This window comes from Carex rostrata, chromosome 13, assembly GCF_964058835.1.
Source record: "Carex rostrata chromosome 13, lpCarRost1.2, whole genome shotgun sequence".
NCBI lineage: Eukaryota > Viridiplantae > Streptophyta > Magnoliopsida > Poales > Cyperaceae > Carex > Carex rostrata.
This window is the reverse complement of record NC_135930.1, coordinates 7,661,312-7,675,560: the sequence shown is the minus strand read 5'-3', so window position 1 is coordinate 7,675,560 and position 14,249 is coordinate 7,661,312. Positions and strand designations below refer to the sequence as shown.

Below are 14,249 nucleotides of genomic sequence, written 5' to 3'. Positions count from 1 at the left end.
TAGATGGTCAGAGAGGTCCAACACCTCTAAACCAAGAAAAGGGCCCTCTTCGAAATCCAACAGAGAGCTTTTCCTTTCCTGGGTGTATGTATCTGAGAAGATTATCAAAGAGTATGCATGATTCAAAGAAGTAATATCCGTAGGTAGAATTAAAGTTAATTAAGTATGAATTATCAAGTCTTGCCTTACACTAATAAGAAGTTTAAATTATAATAACAGAACTTACAAAGCTAATGGGAGGGACTAGTATTTGTTGAAAACAAATCTTATTTCTAAAAAGTCAAATCAATCATAAAGTTGCAGCCCTAATTTAGTTCACAACTAATGAATATTTTAAAGAAATCCAATAATCAAAAAGTCATAAGTCTGAAACAATAGTACAATTATAATCAAAGTTATTGTGGTTCTCTATCCATAACCCAAGAGTAGAAATATAAAAGCAAGTCACAAAAAGTTAATTTACTATCTCAGGTGCACCACAGAATGGACAATCTACGTTATCTTGCCAACCTTGTTTAACTAAGTTACATTTAGTAAGAATCTTATTTTGTCGAAGTAATCAAATAAAAATTTTGATCTTTAATAGAATTTTAGCTTGCCATAAAGTAGAATATGATTTATTTGAAATATCCATATTGGACAACCACAAATAGAGAGTGAATAGTAAATAAATCCGGAGTCCAAAAAAAACAATTATCTGAGGTTAGATCAGTAAATATAGAGCTATAGGTTAAAGAGTTAAGGTGTTGCCATTCAGTAAATAGAATGCATGTAAGTTGTCTAGTAAACCGAATATCAAGAAGAGAATGAGAGAAAGCATTAGAAACTAGAAGTTATTGATTAGAAGCAATTTTAAAGATATTAGAGTAAACACAGTACAAGGCACACACCTAACCATCTATCGAACCAAAAAAAATGTATCCCTCCGTTATCAACAATGATACCCATCTCAAGAACTACACATAATATGAAAAACAAAAGTATATGCATCTTGAAAAGTGAACCATTAGAGAAACTCATGACAAACTATCAGAACAAATTTTACTACTATACTGCAAGTTAAAGCTATGCTACCACTGCCATTACATTTCTTCAACATATCCATTTCATTTACAATTCCCTATTTCAAACCTTTTTTTTTATCGTTTTACATTACTTTCTTCAATGAAACAACTAGATAGACCCTAAGATGACTCCAACCAATGTTGGACAGTACTCCCTACCGCCAAACAGAGATGCAGAGATACCAAAATATTCCTCCTTTCCCCAACTCTTTTTTTTTCCCATATCCTATACAACCCTATATAATTTAAGCAATACCATAATCCACAACTATATCCTACAATAAACGCAATTTGAATCCCCCCCCAAACCCCCGCAACACACACACGCACACACAAAAAAAAATCACACACATGGACGCACGTGCACTGAATAGAAAATTTAAAGAAAGGAATATCAATCAAAAGAAAAGCTTCCGCATCAGCCCGAAACCCTAGCCCTGGCCCGCGCTTCAGCCAGAGAAACTGCCAAAGCCAGTCTCATCTGCTCCTCAAAACCCTCTGGTATATTCCAGTTCATCATACCAGCATCACTGTAACTGCTACTGGCACTGGCCCCCCTCTCTGCAGTTATTGACCAATGGTCAAACTGCCGATCCTCTCTTGCCACAAGCCCTCTTATTGGGGAATTTGCCTCGCTAGTCATGGGGCGAGAACTGTTAGAAGTTTCTAGATGGCTTGGATTGGCATGGGAATAAGGCGAAGCTTCTGGAAGCCGGTGCTGATGCTCTGCCAGGTCAGCAACTGCACAAACAAGTCCAGTAGAGGAATTGGGGGATGGCGTCATCTCGGAGGTCGGAGTGGCATTGTTGTCATTTGCTCGAGATTCTTGCTCCTGTTTTGAAGTAAGAGGAATTTATTTATATGTAATACATATAAATAATAACTTGTATCAACAGTTCAACACCTCTCAAGATTAGCTTACAAAAGTTACAGTTTAAATGTTACCTATACCACTTCATTTTCCCATTTATTTTCAAAAGCAGCTCAAACTACCCCTACCGGACCTACCCCACAAGTTATATTTCTCTTCTTTTCTGTTGCTTCGGTACATAAGTCAAATCTCATTATTAACTGGCATACAACTATAAATTATGTTTGAGGTTTTGCAATGCGAATGCGGAATTTCTTCTTAACAAGCATTTTATACTAATGTTTTGTTATTCACCTGAAGAGAGAGCCACATTGCCTCCATAAGCATCACTTCCTCCAAATCCAGATTATAGTCTCCATTCCTTCAATTAAAGAATGATCAAAACTTAACTCATGTTCTCACCAGAAAATTAAAAAAAAAGTTAAAAAATTAAAATTAAAAGCAAGTGAATGGTAACACAATTGAAAATGTTTGTCAGGCTTCCTTCACTGTACCTAGCCTGTGTAATAGGAGAAGGCCTAGTGTTTGAGGAAGAGAGGCTCACAGAACGAGAAGAAAGATATCCATCGCTGCTTTCAGCTCTTTGCGGCACTTTCAAGACCAAAATAAAAAAGAATCAATTAAATATAGCATGCACTGAAACAGATTTCTGACATTAAATTTCAACCAGGTGATGTACTTGGGCAGGTAGGTCAGCATATTTCCAACTAAACTAGAAAATCATGTTGGAGATAACCTGATCTACTGGACCCCACCGAGTAACCCATCAGGTTGTCTAATGTTTAGGTCAATGTCAGATCAGGTTGGCACAGGGTCTAAATTGTCAAAAAAGTATCCTTTTGGACAGGTGGTCTTCAACTGGGCCTAATTGGGTGCTTGGGTTTTTGGTTAGAGTAGAAGTTTTAGAACTACTATTAATTGGGTCAGGTCATAAGGGCTGGCTAACCTGGATCCACAACCTCCTGGTCATATAATTCCGGGAAGGATCAAGTGGACCTGTTGGGTTCAGATAGGAACAACATTACGTGCTTCAGTGTTCTACTAAACAGGTCGGGCAGGTCAGATTATTTCATTACCATGCTGTTCTGAACCTGACCTGATCCACCAGAGTGTTGACAGAACAGCAACTAATTACTTTACTGGTAGCCCTAATCTGACCAGACTGGGACCAAGCTGTCAAGTCCAGATATATAGTCTACAACTGTAACCTCAAACCACAAAGAAAACATAAATAACCTGAAAATATTCCAAAAAAAAAAATATTAATTCATACATGAACTCGGTACACCACATAAATCACGGAATTGTTCTTCAGTAGGAACGGCAATGGTACTTGAAGTTGAAGTGGCAGCATTCTTTCTCTTTTGCAATCTCTCATTTTCATCCAGGATTTCTTGTTGTCTTAGCCTTATCTGGGCCTCTATGACCTTTTGCTCCTCCTACATCCAAAAAAAAGTAAGAAAAGAAAAAGGAAAGACTGGAACAACTAAAGAGCACTGTCTTGAAACTAACTAAAGAAACTTACCCTAAAAAATCAAAGCACTAGCTTTTGTAAAATTGGGCATAAAAAATAATGCTACAGTAGGTTGTTGGATAAATTTCTATTTTTTTTCTTCTTATGAACAGTTTCAAGGGCCAAATGATGCTTCAGCACAATAGGATCATTGAGCATGAATTGAGTTTTGCTGAGGCATAATTGCACAAAAGTGAGTTGAAATGGAAAATTAATTCTATTACCTGCAATAACTTGCACTGTTGAATACCAGAAGAGGCTAAATAACATAAGTGAATGTGTTAATTTGGTACTAAGTGGGACCAACTAAAAACCAACTTCTAAAATTTGGGCTCAGACCAGGCACAGATCTACCAAGGGTCCAAGAACTGCATTGGATGAAATGCTGAACTTAAAAGATAGAAAAAATTCTGAGGGCCTATGTGCACAAAAAAGTCCAAATAAAATGAAAACTGAGGAACTTACAATCTGGTCCTTGCGCTTCTCATCCCTTGTCTTGAACCCCCGGTATTCCACAGTATAACTTGTAGTTTTACAGAAAGGGCATCTTTATAATAAGGTTAAGTAATTAAACATTTTTTCAGATATATTAAAATAAGACCCATAGTTTCAAGTTCCATGCACACTTTCAGATAATTAATAACAAAGGATACAGCACATGCCGAGTTGTTTGGTGCGGCTTGACCTGAAGAAAGCACTCTGAAAAACACCAAATACAAAATTCTTACAACATAGAAAGCATTATTGGAATTATAAACAACAAACATCCATATTCCTCCCCCCACCCCCCCCCCCCCCCTCCCCCCGCCCAAAACCCAAATTCACTCATGAATCTGCTCCCCTCTTGAACTGCCTCTCTCTTATTATGTGGTAGGTATGAGGGGTAGTTTTGGTATGTGCATGGTTGTTGTGGTACTTTATGAAAAAAATTGGAAGAAGGGTACAAGTGACATTCCCATAATTCAAAAGAGTATGCTAACCATCACAAACAGGTGAAAAAGATAAGCACCATATATGTCTAGGAAAGTAGACAAATACAGTGCTGCCCTGGAAGGGACTAAATTAAATTAATTCCTACACTATCTACTGAAAAGATGCTTGGAGCGAATTGCAGAAGTTCTTTACAGTTTATAATATAGAAAATAATTTCAGACATATCTTTACAATTTATACTAAGGCCATGTTTTGTAGAGGGATAAAGTGGAGGAAAATGGGATAATGAGTCTCATGATATGTTAAACATAGGTAAAGATCGTACCTGTACATATGCTCTGCGCGCAACATTTAGAGCGGTTCAGACTTGGATAATACTACGAAAGGAAAAAAAAATTATAAGTACCATGCATGCAAGAAATCAATCCATTAAACTTCATTTCAATATAATATATGAAATTGAACAGATTGCAATAACTACACAATCATGAACCAAAAGGCACATATATGGTGAGAGTTAAAGTCAGAAGGCACATATTGTTTTTGTATCCTTTTCACTTATACCAAAAGGTACTCCTCGATCAGATGCAAACTTGTCTTAACACGGAAACATTATGTGAGAGCTAAAGTCAAAGTTTGGGAAATTGTGGGGAATCTTGTGAAAATACCATTGGGCATACTCCTTAACACATGCATTAATATTAGGCAAAGCAATCAACTTATTCCTCCATAACAGTATTTGCCAGAAAAAAAAAAAAAGATGTTGCATGTGATCAGAACACTAACACAAGTTATATTTAATTAAAAAAACATATTATGTAAAATTAAAAAAGTTGAAGTACCAAAAAACAAATGGGGCACTCTTCCAGATCCATTGCTAATTCATCTTCGCCAGGATAACACGGTGCAAGCTTGAAATCGAGGATTAATTTTCTGAGCTTCTTTTCATCTATGCTTCCATGTGGATATAAACCTTGCGGCCTTGTGTACCTCTCATCCACTTGCCTCCTGCTACCACACGCTGTATTCCCCATTTTACTGTTGGGGAATGCCAAAAAACTGAGTTTTGTTGTATGTGCTTCAAATAGAGGCTGGGGTATAACTGAAAATTTTGGAGATCCATTAACAATACTGACGATTTGAAAAAAAAAAAAAAAAAATTGAGGATTGAAAAAATTCACATGCAAGACCAAAACAAAATCGAAGATCTACAATTATTAAGCACCGATTGATAAAGCAATGAATAATTTGATTAGAAACTTCAATAAATCTATTAAAATCTTAACATATAAACGGGAGAAAGAATAATAACAGATCTACCTACATAACTAAAACATGAAGAACATGCTTAACCTAGTTGAATCAAAATTTTGAAAAGTACTTTAGTAGAATTTCAATATATTCGGAGGACATTCGCTTCACTAGAGACGATTGCACATATATATAGAAAGGAAGCTTAATAAGCACGCGAACCTTGCATTTTCCTAAAATAAGTCCAAAACTTTTTTTAAATTACATTTTAATCCCTCCAGAAAGATTCACTAAATTTCTGGTTAAAAATCCAGAAGACCTGTAACTATTTTGTACATACTTGAAAAAATGACCTTGTATTCTTGTCTAGTACTGCAAAGTCATTGAAAAGTAAAACCATACTGCCATAAGCTGACCAGTACAGCAATCCTATTTCACAAAACCATTTTTTTTTTTAATGCTATTTCTGTTTCCATCAAAGCCGTACAACTAATTCTCCTTAAATCAATTACATAAAGCTAAGAATAAATTTCGCATTGAATCTTGCCCTTCCATACTTTTGACAATCAGACAATCACTTGCATTATGGAAACTTCACGTTACAACTAAGTTTTGCTAAAGGAGTTAGTTCATTTTTTTTCATATGTGCATTTCCAGCCAAGTTTTTTTTTTTTTTTTTTATAACGTGGTAAATTTACAATTTCTCATGTCTTTAACAGCCTTAATCAATAACATTAACAATTAAATTGTTCTTTCATGTAACCAACATTTCTGCTTGCATTCTATATATATTGGCAATAAATTCTCACTGTACACATCGTGACTCCCGAGGGAACATTTAATAGCAAAAAAACAATAAGGATAAAAAAACGGTCTATGTTGGTGACGGAAGCACATTCCACTTTCATAAGCTTTAAATCCGCATTATAAGTGCTGACGACCTTTGATACCAAATACTTACTGTACAGTACTGATTATAAGGCCGCATTGGTACATAATGTTACCAGGTAGGACAGGTTCATGCTTCTCAAGAACTGAATACAAGATTGTTTGTGTATCCTTTTCATATTTACAGTTAAGTATTGGTAATTATCACATGGACCCTATTATTAGTTCTCTAACACTGGTACCACCCTCAGGCCATGAAAGAGAAGTTTAAAACTCTTTAAGCCTTTTTTTTCTGATTGTCTCTTATCTAGTTCTCTTCTTACTTGTGTAATTTACTGATATTTACAGAGGCACTCATTGCTTACTTAAAAATAAATTAATAAACACAGCAACCAAAAGTCATTCAAATTTCAAATAACTATTCCAAATACCAGAAATGAGATGAATTGCATGTAAACGATATGCATGCCTACCCCAATTCTACTAATCGTCTCTTTCTCAGGGCCTAAGGGAGTACTTCTGGGCCGATCCTCTCCATTAGAAAATTCAACCAGAGATCCCTTAAGATACTGACACGTCAGCTCAGGCATGACCCAGCAGCCGAGTAACTGAAATACCGATATAACGCACCAGTACGCCCGTTGAGTTGACGTGGCAGCGCCTGACCGGTGAAGGGACATATCCTGGTTCGTTCCAACTGGAGAAGAATCGCAGTATCGAACTAACGATATACCGTATTTGCGCCTAGACGGATAATAACTAGAGAAAGGTGAAGGCAAGTAAAAGAGAGAGTATACCTAGAGTAGAAGAGACGCCATGGCTGTACTGGGTCTTGTAAGCACGAGGATGATTGAGAAATGATGAAAGTAAGAAAGGTTAGAGAGAGAGAGAGATTTTAGGAGGAGAAGTTTCTTCTAACCAGAAAAAGCTTTGTCTTCTCTCTGCTTGAAAAGTACACAGCAGTTCTTTTCTTTCTTTTATCTATCCATCCCTTCTTCTCTTTTTTGTTTCCTTTCTGTAAGCAACGAATTTGGGTTTGTGGATATCTGTATAATTTGACGTCTTCGCACTTCCCCGTTCTCATCGCATTATTTCGATTTATGTCTTTTCCATTTCAAACAACTGGAGGCCTCCATTTATTCAAAGATGGTGATTGGTGATTGACTCATTGATGATAGTTGATACTGTCAGCATTTGGTAAAATACATTTGTAAAATTAGGGTGATTTTAAATTTATTTCTATTTTTTTATGTACTTAATTTTAAAATTTATAAAATTAGTTTCAAACGATAAATTCAAACTATTGAAATCGAATTCCTTCCCGGATAATGTGTTTACATGTAAAATTTGTAAATTAATTTAATATAAAGTCAAGCGATTGAAATATGATGAAAAATAACTGTATTAAAATTAATTCATAATTTTTTTTTTAGACCGCTTGACTTTATACTAAATTATATCAAAAAACTTCTAAATTTCAATAATTTTAGTTTAGCCTCAAAAATCAATTTGTTATGTTTTGAAGTTAAATTCACTAAAGAGCTCGGTGAACTTAAAAATACCCTAGTTCTACTCAAAATACAAACCTAGTTATGGTTTACAAGTTCTTTTAAAGATGTTAATTTTTCGATTAGAGTTAACGTATCTTGTTTTTCATGTTTGCATTGTGCCTTCAATTTTGAATTAACATTAATTCAATTATTTATTGTAAAAAAACTTATATGATGTGGTATTTTTAGGTAAATTATCAATTTAACAAAATTTTAATAAATACTTAGTCTACATGTATATAATTGAAATTGCAATTCACGTCAACATATATAATTAGGATGGAAATGATAACTTAAAATTTTTGAAATAGATCACAAATCTAAAGGTTTTTTTTTTCTATTTGAGTTTTATATTTTTGGTAAAAAAAAAATAAGAACTTGAAAATTTGAAGTATAAAAAATAGATATTTAAATACTATTTTTACTAAAGGTTATTATTATGACTTCTGTTGCGATATTGTCATGGGGAATTTGTTTTGAGATCTATATGCGGCTCTAATCAATAATAAAAAATAAAAAATTGTAATAGAAGGTGACAAGTGTGGTAGATACCATTACGCGTCTAAAATATGACACTGGCATCCACGGAATTACTTATTTTATGAAAAAAAATTGTCAATTTGTAATATGTCATTCTAATTTTAAATAGGAGTTTATGTTTTATTAATTTGAAGCATGAGAAACTTATGAACAAAGTATTTGCATGATGATGCCATTTAATATATTTAGCATGAATACAAGTTGTTCAAAATTAATATTTGCTGTATAATATGTTAAAGACAGCTAAAAATATTTCAGCTCCGTTTTTTTTTGTTTTCTCCTCCAAATAGTTTGTTATCATGTATCTCAAAAAATGTGATTTTACTGCTCCCAAAACAAAAAATAGAGGCCAATGCATGTTTTGGTGTTTATATTTGTAATGTCAGTGTTTAAATTTGTAGGTTTAATTATCATGACCAATACAAATATGATTAGACTTATAACTTGAGTTTATATTTGTAAAATCAGTTTTTATACTTGATCAAATTTATGTTAGAAAGTTATACTGAAATATAAATAGTAATTTTTTCTTTGCCATAAACCAAAAGAACGAAAGGGACGTTAACAAAAACATTGAAAAAAAGAAAAGTACATGTTAGATTTTTTTTTTCTCAGGCCTTACCATATAGAATACTTTACTTAAATAATTAACTTTTCTAGAAAGGGATCTGATAATTAATATAATAATACATACTTAACTATTACATGATTTCGAATTCAAGCTCACATTTTGAAGATTTAGACCAATCAGGTCCGAAATGGAATGCGCAGAATTAATTCCTTTATTATTTGTATCAAAACAGATCAATAAGGGATATGAATTCCTATTACATAATACATACCTATACGCAAACGCAAGTCTATAAAATAAAACAAAATTTCTTATAATTTGAAAAATACAAATATTATTCTAATAAACTCATTATGATATGCCCAATTACGATGTGATCATTAATTTCTTTAATTATATGGCTTAGACTGAAAAAAGATTAAAATTACAGGTAAATTTTTATTTTCCGAACAGAATGTAAAGTTTGATTTTGACTAATTATGTTCTTTTCTATATGCTTCTCTTGTTATCAATGTTCTTGTGGCATGCGGCTGACGATTTATTCACATTCGCTGATTCACAACATTAAAAAGTTTAAATCGTAGGACTAAAACATAAAATGTATAATATGTAGAATATTTTATGAGAGAGAATGAACATTATAAAAAGTTATAAAAAAAATTCAATTAAAATTCAATATACTTAACTAAAAAATTAACACCATCATTCTAACTAAGCATCTCTCATAGGAACAGAATAAAAAAATTGAGATTAGCAGGATTGAATGAATAAGCATCATTTAATTTCATTTTAGGAGGAGAGCTACTAGTAATAATTTTTGCAAAATTTAAAAAATTTACAGGATTAAATTGTGAACATTTAATTTATAAGGAGTGCTTAGCACTCTTTTTTCTAGATGAGTATGTTGTTCTTCTCTCAGAATTCTCTCATAAAAGTAAGTTTCTGTTTTTTCTCATCCCAACTATTCAAATACTTTCAGTAATCTAGATTTGTAATGTGCGGATCTCGAAAGAGTAGCATATTTGGATCCGAAAAAGAAGTACCAGATTTAAAATGTTGAAAATATTTAAACGGTTGAAAAAAAAAAGCAAAACTAGTTAATTTGATTTCCCTTTTGCGATAAAGTGGAGTAGGTCCAATGGACATCAAAATCTACTTCGGATTCAATGGATTCCAAGACTGTATGCTCCGCTTCAATATTCATGCACGCGGATCTTAAAGTGGATCAGATGATTTTTGAGTCCATCAAACTCAAAATTGTAAATCTAATGTCCATAAGACCTACTCCACTGTACTTCTTTTATACCTTCTTTTGCTCCTAATCTCTTGGTTTGAGAGTAGACCCACTCATGTCTATGCACAAGAGAATTGTTTATTAACTGAGAGCCAGTTTGTCCTAAATATTTCTTTTTTTGGAGAAATTAATTAAAGTAATCAATCTAGATACAAACGAATCAGGCTTTATTAGGTAAGTGATAGTGGAAATTTGAGGAACCCTCACGTCAGGAATTATGAAAGCAACTTATATATTCTAATAAAATATGGCATTCCTCCTTGTTCCAACGGAGCTCCTCCCTTTAGGAAGGCCATTAGAAAATAAGCTTAATTAGTTAACTTGGATCCGAATCTGCTGAAATCCAAGGTTGGTACTGTTCACCCTGAAATCTCTACAATCCGAATCCAGCCATCGAACTGTTCCGAGAGACGTGCAAGGAAAAACCAGCTGTTTCGAGATGCGTTCTCAAAAAAAATTCGATGGCTGAATTTCGGATTGCAAGAATTTCAGGGTGAACAGTACCCGATCTCAGAATTTCAGCTGATTTATTTCCAATTAACTTAGGTAGTGTAAGGTTCTGGTGAGTGGACACATCTATTTTTGGAATGATGTAAACTTTATGATTTTAATTTTTAATAGAAGCTGTGATCTAGAGATCACGTATATTTTTTTAAATTATTGAACATTTAATTTGTTATATGCCTTATTAGATAGTACAAAAATACATTTATAATTTCATTTTTTTTTAAATTTAAATAGTACACCGATAACAATATTAATAAGAAAACTATGATATGATATACAAAATATTGAATGAAGAAAATTTACACTTCACAAAAGGAAAACCGAGATCCTTTTAGCCTTTTAAAAGGTCCAGAGACGGAAATTGATTGATAGAGACCAATAACAAGAACAAAAAAAGAAAGAAAGAAAGCAAGCACCACATGCTGCTGTACATTTTTTTATTTTTAATAAAGAATAAAATGAAATTTATAAATTTAAAATAAATTTTAATAAAAAGATAATAAATTGGATAAACTTGTAAGTATTTAAAATTTAAAAAGATAAAAATATGATTTATGAATTTTAGAACAAAATATGTACTTTCGAGATTTTTTAGGGATAAACATAAAAGTTCCCAAAAAATTATTGTTCCAATTAAATTCGTCATGGCTTTAACTTTACGGAATGTTGTTCAACTATTTTTGTGTACTTAGTTCCTGTTTAGTTGGTAGCGTTAGTTTTTTTTTTTTACTCCAAACTTAGCCTCTATCTAGTGAGAGGCTGACAGTTGCATTCCTTTGTTCCTTCCAAATTAAAATGTACATCAATAATTCAGGTTTTAAATTGATTTCTTAAATCATTGGGTGGCACTGCTAAAATCCAAGATTAATTTTATATTTAATTGTGCGAAAATAAAAATATTGAGTATATAAGAACCGCATGCTTAATGTAGTAGCACGAGCCTTTGCCTCTTTTAGTAGAGACGCATATTTGTTTCTCGAAAATAGCATATAAAAGATGCTGGAATATACCAAAGCCGTTTAGTAAAAAAAAATATTAAGTATGAAGGTAGAATAAAAAAAATTAAAATTATAGAGTTGAATAGCTAATTTAATACAATTTTAATTTAATACGAAGGACCAGTGTTTTAAAATACGGTTTTGTTCATGCATGCGGTATGCAGACACATATGCGGATTTTAAAATAAAAATTCACGTATATATATATATATATATATATAGAGAGAGAGAGAGAGAGAGAGAGAGAGAGGCTAATATGCATTCGGTTGCATATGGACCGAAGTGCTTACGGTCCAAATTTGATTTTTCAAAATTCAAACGGTCGATCTGAACCGTTCATCTTGTTCTCCATATTAATATGTGCTTGGAGACCAAATTTTATATTTTTCTTAATTTTTTTACTATTTATTAAGTATTTTACCAAATTGTTGATCCAACGGTAGCTGCTGATTTTACTGTTTTGTTAAGCTACCGTTGGATCAACAATTTTGTAAAATACTTAATAAATAGTAAAAAAATTCATAAAAATATAAAATTTGGTCTCCAAGCACATATTAATATGGAGAACAAGATGAACGGTTCAGATCGACCGTTTGGATTTTGAAAAATCAAATTTGGACCGTAAGCACTTCGGTCCATATGCAACCGAATGCATATTAGCCACTCTATATATATATATATAGAGAGAGAGAGAGAGAGATGGGCTATGGTGCATTGCAATGCATAGGCCATGGTGTGCATTGGACCATAAATCACCGATTCAAAGTCCAAATGACCGATCCAAACCGTTCATCTTGTTCTCCATATTAATATGTGCTTGGAGATCAAATTTTACATTTTTTGGAATTTTTTTACTATTTATTAAGCCACTTTGAAAATCGCTGATCCAACGGTGACTGTTTGGAACAGTAAAATCAGAAGCCACCGTTGGATCAGCGATTTTCAAAGTGGCTTAATAAATAGTAAAAAAATTCCAAAAAATGTAAAATTTGATCTCCGAGCACATATTAATATGGAGAACAAGATGAACGGTTTGGATCGGTCATTTGGATTTTGAATAGGTGATTTATGGTCCAATGCACACCATGGCCTATGCATTGCAATGCACCATAGCCCATCTCTATATATATATATATATCTAGGCTGTGGCTAATTTGCTGCCGGCAGCATTTCTGCCGGCAGTGCTGCCACCGTTTTTTCTATTTTTTGATGTTCAAACGACAAATCTAAACCGTTAGATGTTTAATCTATATTATAATATACTTGGAGACCAAATTTTACATTTTTTTTAATTTTTTTACTATATATTAAGCTGGTTTGAAAACTGCTGATTTCAATGCTGCAGAAATTTACTGAAATCAGCGGTTTTCAAACCAGCTTAATATATAGTAAAAAAATTCCAAAAAATGTAAAATTTGGTCTCCAAGTAGATTATAATATAGATTAAACATCTAACGGTTTGGATTTGTTGTTTGGACATCACACGGCTAAATATAGCCCCGGCAGCACCTCTGCCGAAATGCTGCCAGCAGCAATTTAGACAGACCCTATATATATATATATATATATATATATATATATATATATATATATTCATATTCATATATTTGAATTTATTTTTACATAATAACATAACCAACAATAATTTTTTTATTTTTTTTAATATAAATTTTAATTAAAATACAATCAAATTATCAAAACCGCATGGAAGACTGCATGGCCGCATATTTCAGTCCGCATGGCCGCATATTCAGACCGCATGGCCGCATATTCGGACCACATGGAAAAACCGCATGGACATTCTGAATACAGCTGCCGACCGCATACGCATATGCGGCCGTATTTTAAAACACTGCGAAGGACTAACAAGTATTTGTAATTGCAGATATCAACTTTTGATCTAGTAACAAAAACAATATCTTGTATGTAAAAGATCGCATGTTCAAAACTTAAATGCTTTGTGGATATTAAAAAAGGTGGGTGGTTTGACCTCCAACCATTACTAAAATAAGTACAACGATTGCAAATTTTTTAATATCTAACAGAAAAATAGAAATTTCTAATTCATAGGGAACTATATATAATTTAGCATTTGCATTGATCTTTAAAGTTTTGTCTTATTAAAAGATAATTTGTCATTATAAGTAAGATTTTAATTTGAAATGAACAAACAAAAAATGTTCAAGTAATAAATATTGAGTAGCCACATTGAAACGTGAAGTAAATAATAACAAGTAGTGTTATCCTGTGAAATTTGCCTATTTTCAGC

General features: G+C 32.8%; 1 protein-coding gene across 3 annotated transcripts; it reads right to left on the bottom strand.

The window, feature by feature from the left end:
• Window positions 1-983: 983 nt before the first annotated feature.
• Window positions 984-7,543, bottom strand: LOC144563829 (E3 ubiquitin-protein ligase GW2-like). 3 transcript variants are annotated; one of them, XM_078313300.1, is made up of 9 exons: window positions 7,318-7,543; window positions 5,224-5,483; window positions 4,707-4,758; window positions 4,102-4,147; window positions 3,914-3,995; window positions 3,209-3,374; window positions 2,430-2,526; window positions 2,230-2,296; window positions 984-1,896 (listed from the first exon to the last, which is right to left on the bottom strand). In XM_078313300.1, exons 2-9 carry the CDS (start codon window positions 5,413-5,415, stop codon window positions 1,483-1,485), a joined length of 1,116 nt encoding a protein of 371 aa, XP_078169426.1. In that variant the 5' UTR covers window positions 5,416-5,483; window positions 7,318-7,543; the 3' UTR covers window positions 984-1,482. The 3 variants fall into 3 exon arrangements, with proteins under 3 accessions (XP_078169426.1, XP_078169428.1, XP_078169427.1); XM_078313302.1 differs by having other exon boundaries at window positions 5,224-5,419; window positions 7,318-7,467; XM_078313301.1 differs by having other exon boundaries at window positions 6,994-7,319.
• Between the last annotated feature and the right edge of the window lie 6,706 nt (window positions 7,544-14,249).